Source organism: Beta vulgaris, chromosome 2, assembly GCF_026745355.1.
Source record: "Beta vulgaris subsp. vulgaris cultivar EL10 chromosome 2, EL10.2, whole genome shotgun sequence".
Classification (NCBI taxonomy): Eukaryota; Viridiplantae; Streptophyta; class Magnoliopsida; order Caryophyllales; family Amaranthaceae; genus Beta; species Beta vulgaris.
The window spans coordinates 15,492,709-15,506,195 of NC_079203.1; the positions used below are offsets into that span (position 1 = coordinate 15,492,709).

General features: G+C 34.9%; 1 protein-coding gene across 4 annotated transcripts in view; it reads left to right on the plus strand.

The window, feature by feature from the left end:
* The first annotated feature begins 4,778 nt into the window (after positions 1-4,778).
* The window catches only part of LOC104906171 (uncharacterized), a 32,323-nt gene continuing 23,614 nt past the window's right edge, over positions 4,779-13,487 (plus strand). For 2 of the 4 annotated variants that reach the window (XR_007271009.2, XM_010694886.4), the window contains exons 1-4: positions 4,779-5,062; positions 5,194-5,270; positions 6,842-6,907; positions 7,023-7,094. Coding sequence is in view for 3 of the 4 variants with exons in the window: in XM_010694886.4 (XP_010693188.2) it covers positions 5,026-5,062; positions 5,194-5,270; positions 6,842-6,907; positions 7,023-7,094 (252 nt within the window). In the remaining variant the exon portion in view is untranslated. The remainder of the gene's footprint in view (positions 5,063-5,193; positions 5,271-6,841; positions 6,908-7,022; positions 7,095-13,487) is intronic. The other 2 variants (XM_048638511.2, XM_010694887.4) reach the window with 2 other exon arrangements.

Below are 13,487 nucleotides of genomic sequence, written 5' to 3' on the forward strand. Positions count from 1 at the left end.
GCAATTAATTTTGGTTCATAAATGATCAAAAAAATAAAATAGTGGTGGACTGGTAATGGAAGAAGAAGGAAAAAGGGAAGGGGAAGTGAGGGCAAAGGTAGAGATAGGATATACAAATACAATATAAAAAATACGTATTTAGGGCTTTAATATGAAACTAGTTTTGAAGCCCGTGCGTTGCACGGGTTGTTTTTTATTTATTTTTTTGTTATTTTTTCTTAATATTATTGATTTTGTGTGACTGTAAAATGAGATTTTTCAACACGATTTGATTTACATACTTCATTTGTTCCTTTTCCATTGCAATAATCACCACTTTGGGCAGTTTTAATTATCTATTTGGACCAATCAACTTTTAGTAAAAAAAAAAAACAACTTTAATTGTCAATATTACCTTTACTTTATGTTAATAGTTAGATGGATTATTGGCTATGAAATTGCATAAGAGATTCTGATTTGCATAGTTGATTCATAAAGCTAGTAAAATTCATACCATTATAGGTATGAAAGAGTATAACCTTGAATAAATTCTGGTTAATTATCGTTCGACGTCTTTTTCTTGCTTCTCGTGATAAGTTTGGATCAGAATATTGGTGAGCCATTGTTGTAAGTTTAGTGTTGTAAGTATATGGAAATGGTCAATTGTTAGCTAAACATGCATATTTATAGTAGAGTGAATCATAGCCGTAGAGTGATAAACTCTTATCTCTCAAACTCTAAATTTTATTATCTCTCAAACTCTAAATTTTATTATCTCTAAATTAATAAGATGACGTTGCAATTAGATAATTTATTTGGGATATGACCATGAGATATTTTTGATGAGGTTTCCCTTGATTTTTTTTTTTCCAGTTGAAACAAATTCGATTCTCATCATTTGAATATATTGTTGTAGTAAATATTTCTTAGCAATTGAAACGCAAACAGAAAAAAATAATTGAAATAATATGAAAATATGTTTTATATTTCTAATAAAAAATAAAAAATATTGAAATAGATAAGTCTTATCTCTCAAATTTATCTCTAAATTTTATTATCTCTCAAACTCTAAATTTTATTATCTCTAAATTTTTATCATCTCTAAATTTTATTATCTATAAATTAAGAAGATGACGTCATTATCTCTAAATTTTATTATCTCTCTAAATTTTTATTATCTCTAAATTTTATTATCTACATTATCTCTAAATTTTATTATCTATAAATTAATAAGATGACGTCTCTAAATTTTATTATTTGTAAATTAATAAGATGATGTGGCAATAATTTTTTATTTTCTCTAAATTTTATTATCTATATTATCTCTATATTTTATTATTTGTAAATTAATAAGATGACGTGGCAATCCTAGGGACGTGGCAATAATTTTTTATTGTCTCTAAATTTTATTATCTATATTATCTCTATATTTTATTATCTATATTTTATTATTTGTAAATTAATAAGATGACGTGGCAATCCTAGGTGGCGCGCTCTATGCTCCCGAAAAGTTCCTCCTTTATATATATATACTAGCTTTTAACCCGTGCAAAAATGCACGGGAGGCCATATTTATATGAGATATTATAAATTATTTATTAGACAAAAAGACAAATGTTATTAATGTCAGCAACATTTTTGTTTAATGAGATTGATTGAAATCAAATTGAATTGACAACACATTATGATAAACAAACAAACAATTCACTATCTAAATTGATAATATAAAATTGGGTCAATTACAACTCAATACACGATTTAAACATTTTGAGAAACTTCCTTATAAACCACATTGGTTGAAACAGATGATTGCCACAATCTTTATCACATATTAAGATTTTCATACCCTTTTTGCTTGTAACTGAAATAGTAACATATAATTGTCCGTGGTTGAATACATAACCCAGCTGAAAAAAATGGGTAACTTTATTCCCTAAATGCGTCAATTTACTTATACAAAGCTGACTTGTTTAACATTAAAAGTGACCCATTCTGAATTAAAAATACAGTAACCCATTTCAACGTGAAAGTGACTTGTTTTGACCCAAAGTGAAATACTCTGACATAAACTTATTGTACTCCCAATACACATAATAGTAATTGAATATAAAACCTACTAACCCTAACACTCTAATCATCCACCACTGTGTTATACACTCTCGTTCCTCATTCCTCTTCCCTCATTCTCTATCTTTTCCTTCAAAATTGCCAACACTCAATTTTTTTCATACCGAAATTGCCAAAAATTACAACCTTAAATTTGTTGATCTATTTTATAACAAATGATATTTCGATTTTTTGCACCTAAAAAATACTTAATTTTTATCAATTCTATTTTCAGTTTGTTTGATATTTGAGATTCGATATTATCTATATCATTTACGTATATGTTGTGATTGTTACTTGTGTTCACTCAGATCGAAAAGTTGATTAATATTTCACCTCAAATTTTAGTTTTAAAATATTTTAAAATATGTTTCTTAAAATTTTGTGTAAATAACTAAATATTTAGTAAGATATTGATGACTTAAAAGTCTTGACATTGTAATTTATCCTATATACTAAATATAAATTAACAAAAAATAAAGTATAAAGACAGTTTCCAATTCAATTTATTTAAAAAATAAGTTTGACTTATTACATGTATAAACAATATATTTCATTATTTATATCTCACATCGACTGCTCCTTACAAAATTGAGATCAAGATTTCGAGCACCAACTCAGTGAATTTCATAATTATAAAACAGGTAGTTTGCTTAAAGAAACAAAAACTTTATAATTTATATTAAATAAATGAATAGAGCAACATGAGTAAGTAGTAGTTATAGGTTTTTATTATTATGTTCCAATGAACTTGTTATCATGAATTTTCTAAGTTGTAATACCTATGTTCGATTTTGATTATTAAGTGAGTATTAAACTATTAATTAAAATTGGACCTCGATGTGGAAAGTCTATGGATATTATGCCAAATGTGTATGATGTGATAATATAACTCATGTATATATATATGTTATCTCGTTAGCAAGTGTATTAGCCTAGAGAAAAATTGATTGAATATTTATGGTTGCACCCACGCATTACGATCGGTCCCAGTAATGTCAGAAACCACACACATGGTTCTGCATATCAGAAGGGATGATTTAGAAGTTAAAAATTGATAAATAAATTCATATTAGTTTAGAAAAATAAATCCAAAATGTTAACTATCTATAAGTTCGACTAAAAGTACTTCACAATATCAAAATTTTACATTATCCACGTTGAAATATAAATTTTTGTTCATTTAATTAAAGGAATGTAAAAATCCTTTTAATCTATTAACATTAATCTAATAAGCTCCTTTTCTTTTAGTTTGAAATTTAATTATGGATTATGATAACATCAGTTACGTTTTAACTTTTCATGTTTATTAACTTTAATGAACTTAATGAGCCTTCAGTTTTATACTACACTCATGACAATAATCAAAATAGACAATAAATTTAATTATATTATGCCTTAAAAAATTCACCCAACTTAAATGACTAAAATAATATAAAATATTACTTCTATCACATTATTGATAGGGTAAACATATAATCTTATGTATAAAGTTTGATGAAAATTAAACAATTATCTCAAGGCTATATGTATTCCATCATCCCACTCAATAAAACTCTATGTAAAAGCCTTGTTTGTCTATCATTAAATAAGGCTAAAGTCTGGGTAAAATACAACTTATTAATACCCGTAATATATATATATATATATATATATATATATATATATATATATATATATATATATATATATATATATATCAATTTTGTTGAGCAAAGAAAAAACAAATTGATATCTAATTCCACAGGTTAAAGAAACCCATAATACATTTATCGACTAATTATAACCTCAATGACATATTAAGTTATATGTTGACGAATTGTAACCTCAATGACATCTTAATTCGCACATAAATTCATATCTAATATGAGTTTATGATATTTAGATTTGTACAGAAAAGTACAACTTAATTTAGATTAGTATAGTTCATTTAAAAATCAACTATTTTGCATATTGAATTATTCCAGTAAGTTTCATAAGATAACCTCAATAACCTAGCTCTTTCTTTCCAATTGTGGCAATATGGATGTAACCACACAAAAAGGTGCATAATCATTTTCAGCCATTTGCGTTTATAGAAGAAAAGTGTATGTAAGCAATGAATTGGTGAAAGCAATATATGTAAACATTTATATATGATCACATAATTACTGCTATAACGAAATAATTTAAGAAAGAAAGGTATAAGCATCAAGCAATGATATGGTGAAAGCAGGATGGTTGAAAAATTGGGGACTTTTATTTTATTTTTTCCTTTACTGATTTTTGTAGACTGAATATCATTTCATGTATATTTATAGAGCTAAATGAAGGGCTTTATAATAAATTCCATATAAAAAAACCTCCCATAAAAAGAACAGGCAATTGGTGCATTGATTGATTATGATTGTCAATCAGTTATACTAATCGTATATGAAAACCTGTAATAATTGACATTATTATAGAAGGATGATGCTCACTTGCACTCCTTATCGCAAGACACGTGGCATGTAGCATCAAGAATCATGACACGTGGCAAAATGTATTGGTTAACTGCCATGTGGCAAGAATGAACCTTGTTTTATATATATATATATATATAGATAGATAGATATATATTGATTTTAGAGCGGTATTTAGCAACTCAGTAACAATATCTGGAGAAAATCATGTAAATTTTTTAATTTACAAAATCGTTTGAAAATATAATCATTTTCCAAATAACTTTTTTTTTGCAAATCCCCGACCAATTTCTCTCCATCTGAGCATCACCCCCACCCCCACCGCGAAGCACCCATCATCAGTTCATCACCATCCATACATTAAAGCTCGACAATTTTCAAGGCTACCTTACCAATTTTTGCAATAAAAGTGCCTCAGATAATTTCTAATATATTTCCCTCAATTTTTCATTAAACTCACTTTTTGTTGCCAATTCTTTCTTTGTCTTTTTCTAATCAGATGAATAATTTTTCTAATCATAGCTCAGCAGATCACCGTAAGTATGCAATAATGGTGGTTATTTTTTACTGAATTTAATTTGTTTTGTACATTGTTGTGAAAGCTCGATTTTTTTTTTTATAAAAATCTTACTCATTGATTTTGTTTTTTCTTGTTGTTGCATGTCAGAAGAATTTGGTGTCAAAGGAACTGAAGTGTTTGTTGGTGGGCTTGCTCCATCATCTACTGAAACCAAAATTCGTGAGGTTTATTACCTGTTTAACACTTCATCTATTCCTTTATAATTACTAGGTTTTGACTTTCAGGTTTGCTAACACATCTAACTTTGACTTTCAGTATCTTTATTATTTGATTGGTCAAAATTATAAAGAGTTGATATATATATAGAGTTCACATGAGAATGCATACTTACATGATAATGAAAATAATTTTTTTTGGGCTCAAAATCTTTTTAGGAGTATAACGCTAATGATTAATTGTTATAATCCAATCGTATGGTTGAGATTCATTCTCATTTCTCATTTCTCATGTCTCATGTAAGAGCATTCTCATGTGATTTTACCTATATAAAAGTGAGTTCATATGAGATATATACTCCGTTCTGTTTTGAATGGAACATCGGGTGAAATTACACTATTTATTGATCAATTTCGATTTTAATTTATTGCCATTATATAAAGAAAAACATAATTAAGTGGGATCTTGTTAGATTCGACTATTCGTCTCGATGCATACTATCAAATTATAACTTTTTTTTTTTATATTTTTTACGTATGCACAATTAAAGATATTAATGATTTAAGAAGCGTGTTGAGTTGCGTGAAAAAACAAATGTTTCATCTAAACAGAATGGAAAAAGTATATTGAATTTAATCCAACAACATATTAGATAGGTAACATTCATTTTACATATATCAGCAAACGATAGGGTGAAAGTTATATGAATAGGTAAAGGTCAAAACGTGGAAATTATAAACGAACTGATGAAGTTTAACTTCTTAATTCACGGTCGATCATTTGCAGATTGCAGAGTTTTTTATTTTTTTTTGTACAGGTTTTTGTTTTATGGGTCCAGTTTGTGTGCATGCTATTGATAGTTTTCCTTGATTTTCGAGCTTGCACATATTCTTGTGAGATTAGACAGATAAATAGCAGAATGTAGCTTATGCATGCTGTTTTCATGTTGATACACTAGCCACTCTCATGTAATGATCTCAGTCACTTTTGGAGTTAGTTCGATGAGTTCATGAATATTAAGGAACCTTTTGACCTCCTTAGACCCCTGGCTATATATCTATGTCACATGTGAGCCAATTTGATCTCCTAGTTAACAAAAGTAAGTCATACCATTTGCAACAACAACAACGATGTCAAAGCCTTAGTTTTATAGTTAACTAGTTTTTAGGCCTAGGCTACGCTACGGATAATTGTATCTTTCATTTATTAATATTTTCGTCTAAAATGATAGCATCATGATCACTTGGTTTATGGTTAAGACTTTAGTATAGTATACAATGCATTTTTTTTTACTGTATGTGGATTACATGAACCTAAACACTTTAAGGGAAAGCTTCACATGGCATCGTTCCTTGTTTAGGAACACCTTTTAATATATTTATATAGATTTCACTAGATTACCTATTTTCACTAGATTACCTAGGTTTTATGCGGCATTAGATTTTGTATAGCACCATTTGATTTAGAATAATTCAATATAAAAGTGTGAGTATCACTGTCATATTAGGCTTTTGAAGGGTGCGGAACTATGGTGGATTTGATATCTTATCTTTTAATTAATGAAAAAGGTATCATTCAGGTATTTTCCACATGTGGGGAAATCATGGAGGTACGGATGATAATGGACCAGAAAGGCAAAGCGAAGGTTCATTCGTTTTTGCTTTCTCATTATTAATTTATTTGTTTGATTGTTTCGTTCTAATTGTTTTATGTTCCCAGCTTATCATCTTTTGAAATTCAAGATCTCCCTAATGTTTCAGGGGTTTTGTTTTCTTCGTTTCTCAACCAAGGAAGCTGCTGCCAGAGCTGTGAGGGATAAATCTGGAATTATGGTAAGTGTTAGTTGCAATACATGATGGCTTATCTTTCTCGGAGCTTTGTGGCTTATCACTAAGAACTTGATGGTCTTGCCTCATCAAAATTACATTCTTACTTTATGGCTATACAGGGAAACATAGAACTACAGCCGTCCTTTCAATTATTTTCTTATTTTTTGTTGTCGCAATGTGGCAGTATAGCAAGCTTAAACTGAAGATCAGGGGCAGATCAAGGATTTGAGGGATGGGGTATGTATTAATTTAAATCAGCCAATTGAATAACACGAAGCTCAATGCCAAGATCCAATGAACCATTCGTATCCAAATTACCAAAAGCAGGAACTAATTACAGCATTTTGTATACAATTTACCAAAGATATGAAAGAAAAGCGTCAACATTAGATATAATAATACTTTACACCTTGAGCAAAAATATCATATTTTTCAAGGGGAAAAAATTCCATATTTTTTCAATTTGGGTATAGCTTGAAAATTGTGGATGATCCAAAATTGAGTTGAATTACATAATTTCTTAGCCGTATGCAGATTTTTTTCAGTTTTTCAGTTAGAGACCCCATCACTGTACTCCTTTAGGTCCCGTCCCTGTCCCCGTCTTGGTGCTATTTAGGTACCCCACGAATGAATGCACGGCAGATATTTGAATGTTCGACTCGGGTAGCGGAGAGTCTCATAGATAACGTATTCCCATAATTAGAAAATTCTTCACGCATCATATTAAACTCAATTAGAGTAAAGGGCTTACCAATTTGAATCCAATTTATTCTATTTATTCAAAGACAAAACCTAAGCAATTATTAAACAAAAATCAAGGAACACTTTGTTGTATAATCTGAGTGTAAACAATGTTGACCTATGGACCATGGCTAATGAGAAAAATAGAAATGGCCCATCCCTCTATATACCAAATGTATCCCCTTGCCAAACCCCCTTTTCTTATCGCGCGAGAAGGGGGGGGGGGAGGTTATCTGGTTGGTCGGTTTTGGTTGCTTGTTTGGTTTTATGTCTGAGAACGGTTATTGGGTGAATTTTGCTCAGGTATTCCACTCGAAAAGGTAGATGGACTTGCTATGAGACCAATTTGTCTTGTGAATGAACTTTAGTTGAAAGTGGATGAAATGGCTACACATGTTTTCCTTGGACGAGGAAGCCTCCGAAAGAATGCTCTTAGAAGTGAAATATGGGGTTGAGAGGTTAGGGTCTAACTAGTAAGACTTCTCTATTTGGATTGTTGGAAATCCATCATTGTTGGCGTGGAGCAATAACTTAACGCACTTGTTTTAGGGTTAAGAATGGGTCAAAAGTCCTGTTTTGCATCATGATGTTAGGATCTAAGGCTCACAAATTGTAGAAATATAAGATAGTATTGCGAAAATAACAGACTGAAAATAATAAGAACAACAATGAAGAACACAACAAGATTAACGTGGAAACCAAGAATCGGAAGGAAAATCACCAAGTCAGCACTAGGACTTTGATAGATGTGAGATGGTAATACGAACCTCTCAAAAGATCTCCTCTAAAGCTTCATTAGAGCTTTCTGTAGAAATTCACGACTACGTGTTCAAAATTTGTCTCTCGCGAAGAAAAGTTGGGTTTACAGTTATTTATGGTGTAAAGATTTGTTCAAAGTGAGTTATGGGAAGTTAGACACGTCATTGCAAACTAGGAAAAAACTTGGCTTGCATGTAAGCATGCCTTGATGCTTCATGGATGCTTAACATTTTGATCATGATTTCCGCGGTTATGCATAGTAGTCTGCCTCAAACCAATTCCAGAACAATCAGGTTCGCAGACGAGCACGATCAGGCCACAGCGCGACACAACTCTCTTATACTCCACACCCTCGAAAATGTTCCATGCTTCATTGCACCGGCATCTTTAGGCCCCCACTTATTGCATTGAACTAACTCTGCGAGCCCCAAACAAATGTCTGGTGTCAATATTGATCTTTGAAACCATAGCTTTCATGTATGTAATTGTGCAGGGAACCTCTCATACATACATACTCTCTAAACTCTGTTCTTCTTTGTTCTTGATTTGTGTTTATTTTATTTTACTTTATACCTGCAAGGAACCCACCTGGAAGATTCCTAATCACCTATTGCAGAATGGGTAAAAAGGGAAATTCCAAACAACAAGAATGACTCAGCAGCTTAGGACAACAGAGGGTGGCAGGATGGCAGCATATTCTCTGTGATTAATGAGTGGCACTAACTTATTATTGCAGCAGAAGAATGTGACATAGGCTAGATAAAAGGTGACAGCAGTCATCAGCAGTAGCTAGTAGTATAAATAGGAGGAGGGTAAATTAAGAAAGGCATGTTAAAAAAGATATTTGTATTAGCCCTTAATATTGGAGAGACCTCACCTCTCGAAAGTGAGATAGTCTGTATTAGTTGATCTTGGATCTTTAATACATTCATACCCCTTAAGCTTTCCTTCAATTAGTCTGTGTGATTTCATGATAGACCGCGGGCAACTCATAATTTTATCTCTTCCAAGACAGTGCAAAGGCTTTCCATTCCCATCACTGCGACGCGAGAATTCGGGGTTACCCTCGGCACAGGTGAGGCTGTGCAGGGGCGAGGTAAGTGCCAATCCCTTCTTTTACATTTACAAGGGCTGGCATAGTTGAAGATTTCCTACCTTAGAGTTAGGAAACTCTGACCTCATCTTTGGGAATCCAGTGGTTGGCTAAATTGGGGACCATGACGAATAATTGGAAGACCTTGAAATTCAACCTGGGGAAGGAAAGTGTCACGTTAAGGGGGGATCCATCTCTGGGCACTGAAAGCCATGGTCAGGACGATTAGAAAGGAAGGGGGAGGGTATCTCTTGGAGCTGAATAGATTGGAAGGAGAAGACAATCAGATGAATGATTCTTGCCCACACCCAGACTTGCAACCCATCCTAGATCACAACCAAGCTGTGTTCAACATGCCCAAGGGCCTCCCTCCTATTCGGGGACACGAGCATTCCATTATCTTGAAAGAGGGAAGTGACCCCATTAGTGTACGCCCCTACCGGTATCCTTAAATACAGAAGGATGAGATAGAAAGGTTGATAGAGGATATGTTACAGGCTGGAATCATCAGGCCGTCCACTAGCCCCGTCCTCTTGGTGAAAAAAAGAAAGACGAAAGTTGGCGTTTTTGTGTGGACTATAGAGCACTAAACAAATCCACAGGATAAGTATCCCATACCCATGATAGATGAACTTTTGGATGAGTTGAAGGGGGCCACTATGTTTAGCAAACTGGATCTGAAGTCCGGTTATCATCAGATCAGAATGAGGGTCGGGGATGAGGCCAAAATAGCTTTTCGAACCCACCAAGGCCATTACGAGTTTATGGTCATGCCATTTGGGCTTACCAATGCACCCTCCACCTTCCAAGCCTTAATGAACCAAATCTTCAAACCTTACCTTCGCAAATTCATCCTGGAGTTCTTTGATGGCATTCTCATATATAGCCCTACCCTTGAACTCCACAAAACACACCTCTCCTTAGCTCTCCAAACACTCATCCACTATCAACTCTTCGCTAACTTGCAAAAATGTCACTTTGGGAGGACTGAACTATTCTATTTGGGTCACATCATATCGGCTGCCAGGGTCTCGGTTGATCAGGAGAAAATTAAGGCCATGAGTAATTGGCCAACTCCTCACAATTTGAAAACCTTGAGGGGTTTTCTGGGATTGACCGGTTACTACAGGAAATTTGTGGCTGGTTATGCCAAAATAGCTCATCCCCTCACACAACTACTCAAAAAACACAACTTCCTATGGTCTGAGGAGGCTGCCAGGGCCTTTGAATCCCTCAAAAAAGCCATGACCTCCGTTCCCACCCTTGCTTTACCAGATTTTAACAAAACTTTTGTTGTGGAGACCGATGCCTCCAACTTTGGATTGGGAGCTGTGAGCCTGTGCTATCCCAAGACAACCATCCCATCGCTTTTTTTAGCCAAACTTTAGGTCCAAGAGCCAAGCTTAAATCCATATACGAAAAATAGTTAATGGCCATTGGGCTCTCGGTTTTAAAGTGGAGGCACTACTTTCTTGGTAGACATTTCACCATTAAGACGGATGAACAAAGTTTGAAGTTTCTCATGGAACAGAGGGAGATTGGTCCTGCATATCAGAGGTGGGTGAGCAAATTGTTGGGGTACACTTTTGACATTAGCTACAGGTCTGGGGTTACAAATATTGTAGCTGATGCAGAGTCCAAGCAAGGAGGAGAAGAACCAGAGCTCAATGAGGTCCATTTCTCGAGTACTTTTTCATGGGAGGAATGGCTTCCCAAGGTCCAACAAGACCCTTTCATACAACAACTTACGGAAGACATTCAGCAAAATAGAGCACACCCACTGGGTTACACCATACAGCACGGTCTGCTCATGTATAAGGGCAGGATTGTGTTACCTAACACAAGTACTTTGATCTCACTCTTGTTGAAAGAGTACCATGATGGGCATCAAGGGGGGCATTATGGGGATCACAAGACCTATCAAAGGTTAGCCAAGGAGTGATATTGGCCTGGAATGCGAAGGGATGTCCTAAGGTATGTACAAGCCTGCCCAATATGCCAGCAAAACAAACATTCTGCCATGAAACCAAGGGGGTTGGTCCAACCCCTGTCAATACCTAATCAAGTATGGGAGGCCATCAGACTCGATTTCATTGAAGGTTTACCAGTTTCACAAGGTAAAGACACCATTCTAGTGGTGGTGGATTGACTCACAAAGTATGGGCACTTCCTCACCCTTAAACACCGATTCTCTGCACGTGTGGTTGCTGAATTGTTCACTAGAGAGATAGTAAGGTTACATGGGATACCTACCACTATGGTGTCTGACCGAGACAAGGTTTTTTTTAGCCTGTTCTGGAAGGAAGTTCATAGGCTCCAAGGTACTGCTCTGCATTATAGCACAGCTTACCACACCACCCTCTGATGGCCAAACTGAGGTGGTAGACAAGAGCCTAGAGTCGTATCTGAGATGTTTCACCAATGGGAAAACCTAAGACATGGGCTAAGTGGATCCACTGGGCTGAATTCTCTACATTCAGCCACCAAAACCACACCATTCAATGCTCTCTATGGCAGAGATCCCCCACACCTCACCAGGTACACGCAGGGGAAGTCTCCTGTCTCCTCCCTAGAAGAGCAATTGCTGGAAAGGATGCTATCTTAGATGACTTAAAGGGGCATCTAATCAAAGCACAACAGCAAATGAGACACTATGAAGATGGAAAAAGGCGAGCAGTCCACTTTGAAGTGGGAAATTCTGTGTACCTGAAGTTGCAACCTTATAGGCAAAAATCCCTCGCCAAAAGAGCTAATGGAAAGCTCTCCCCAAGATTCTATGGCCCCTTTGAAATTCTAGAGAAGATTGGCCAGTAGCCTACAAGCTTAAACTCCCTCCACATTCCAAAATTCACCCTGTGTTCCACACCTCACAACTCAAACTGGCCATTGGCCCTACCCCAGGCAACCCTACCCTACCTGCCCAGATCACTGTTGATGTGGTGTTAGATGCTGAACAAGAATCCATCTTGGATCTCAGGTCAACTTTCCCTGACTCTGAAAACCCCAACCAGGCCTTGATCAAGTGGAAACACCTACCTGAGTATGAAGCCACTTGGGAAGATATTGCAGCCACTGCACACAAGTTTCCCTCCTTCCACCTTGAGGACAGGGTGGCTCTTTGGGGCCAGGGTAAGGAACCCACCTGGAAGATTCCTAATCACCTATTCTAGAAGGGGTAAAAAGGGGAATTCCAAATAACAAGAATGACACAGCAGCTTAGGACAACAGAGGGTGGCAGGATGGCAGCATATTCTCTGTGATTAGTGAGTGGCACTAACTTATTATTGCAGCAGAAGAATGTGACGTAGGCTGGACAAAAGGTGACAGCAGTCATCAGCAGTAGCTAGTAGTATAAATAGGAGGAAGGTAGATTAAGAAAGGCATGTTAAAAAAGATATTTGTATTAGCCCTTAATATTGGAGAGACCTCACCTCTCGAAAGTGAGATAGTCTGTATTAGTTGATCTTGGATCTTTAATACATTCATACCCCTTAAGCTTTCCTTCAATTAGTCTGTGTGATTTTGATTCCTAGCAATACCTTCCTGTACACTTTGGGCTTCCTCTTATTCTCCGCCCCCTCTTGTGATCTTGGTGGCCTGATATTCGTGTTTATTTGAAATAGGTTTTTCATTTTCTCCTGATTTTATAATAATTATAAATTTTGCCATTTCCTTGCCATACTCTTTTTTAGAATTCCCAGTTGTGTATGTCCTGTACCCGTTTCCTTTCCTGTACTTGACTCTATCCTACTTAGAGTTAGGAGGTGGGTATCGCTCAAGGGAGCTAGATTTTTGAACTAATA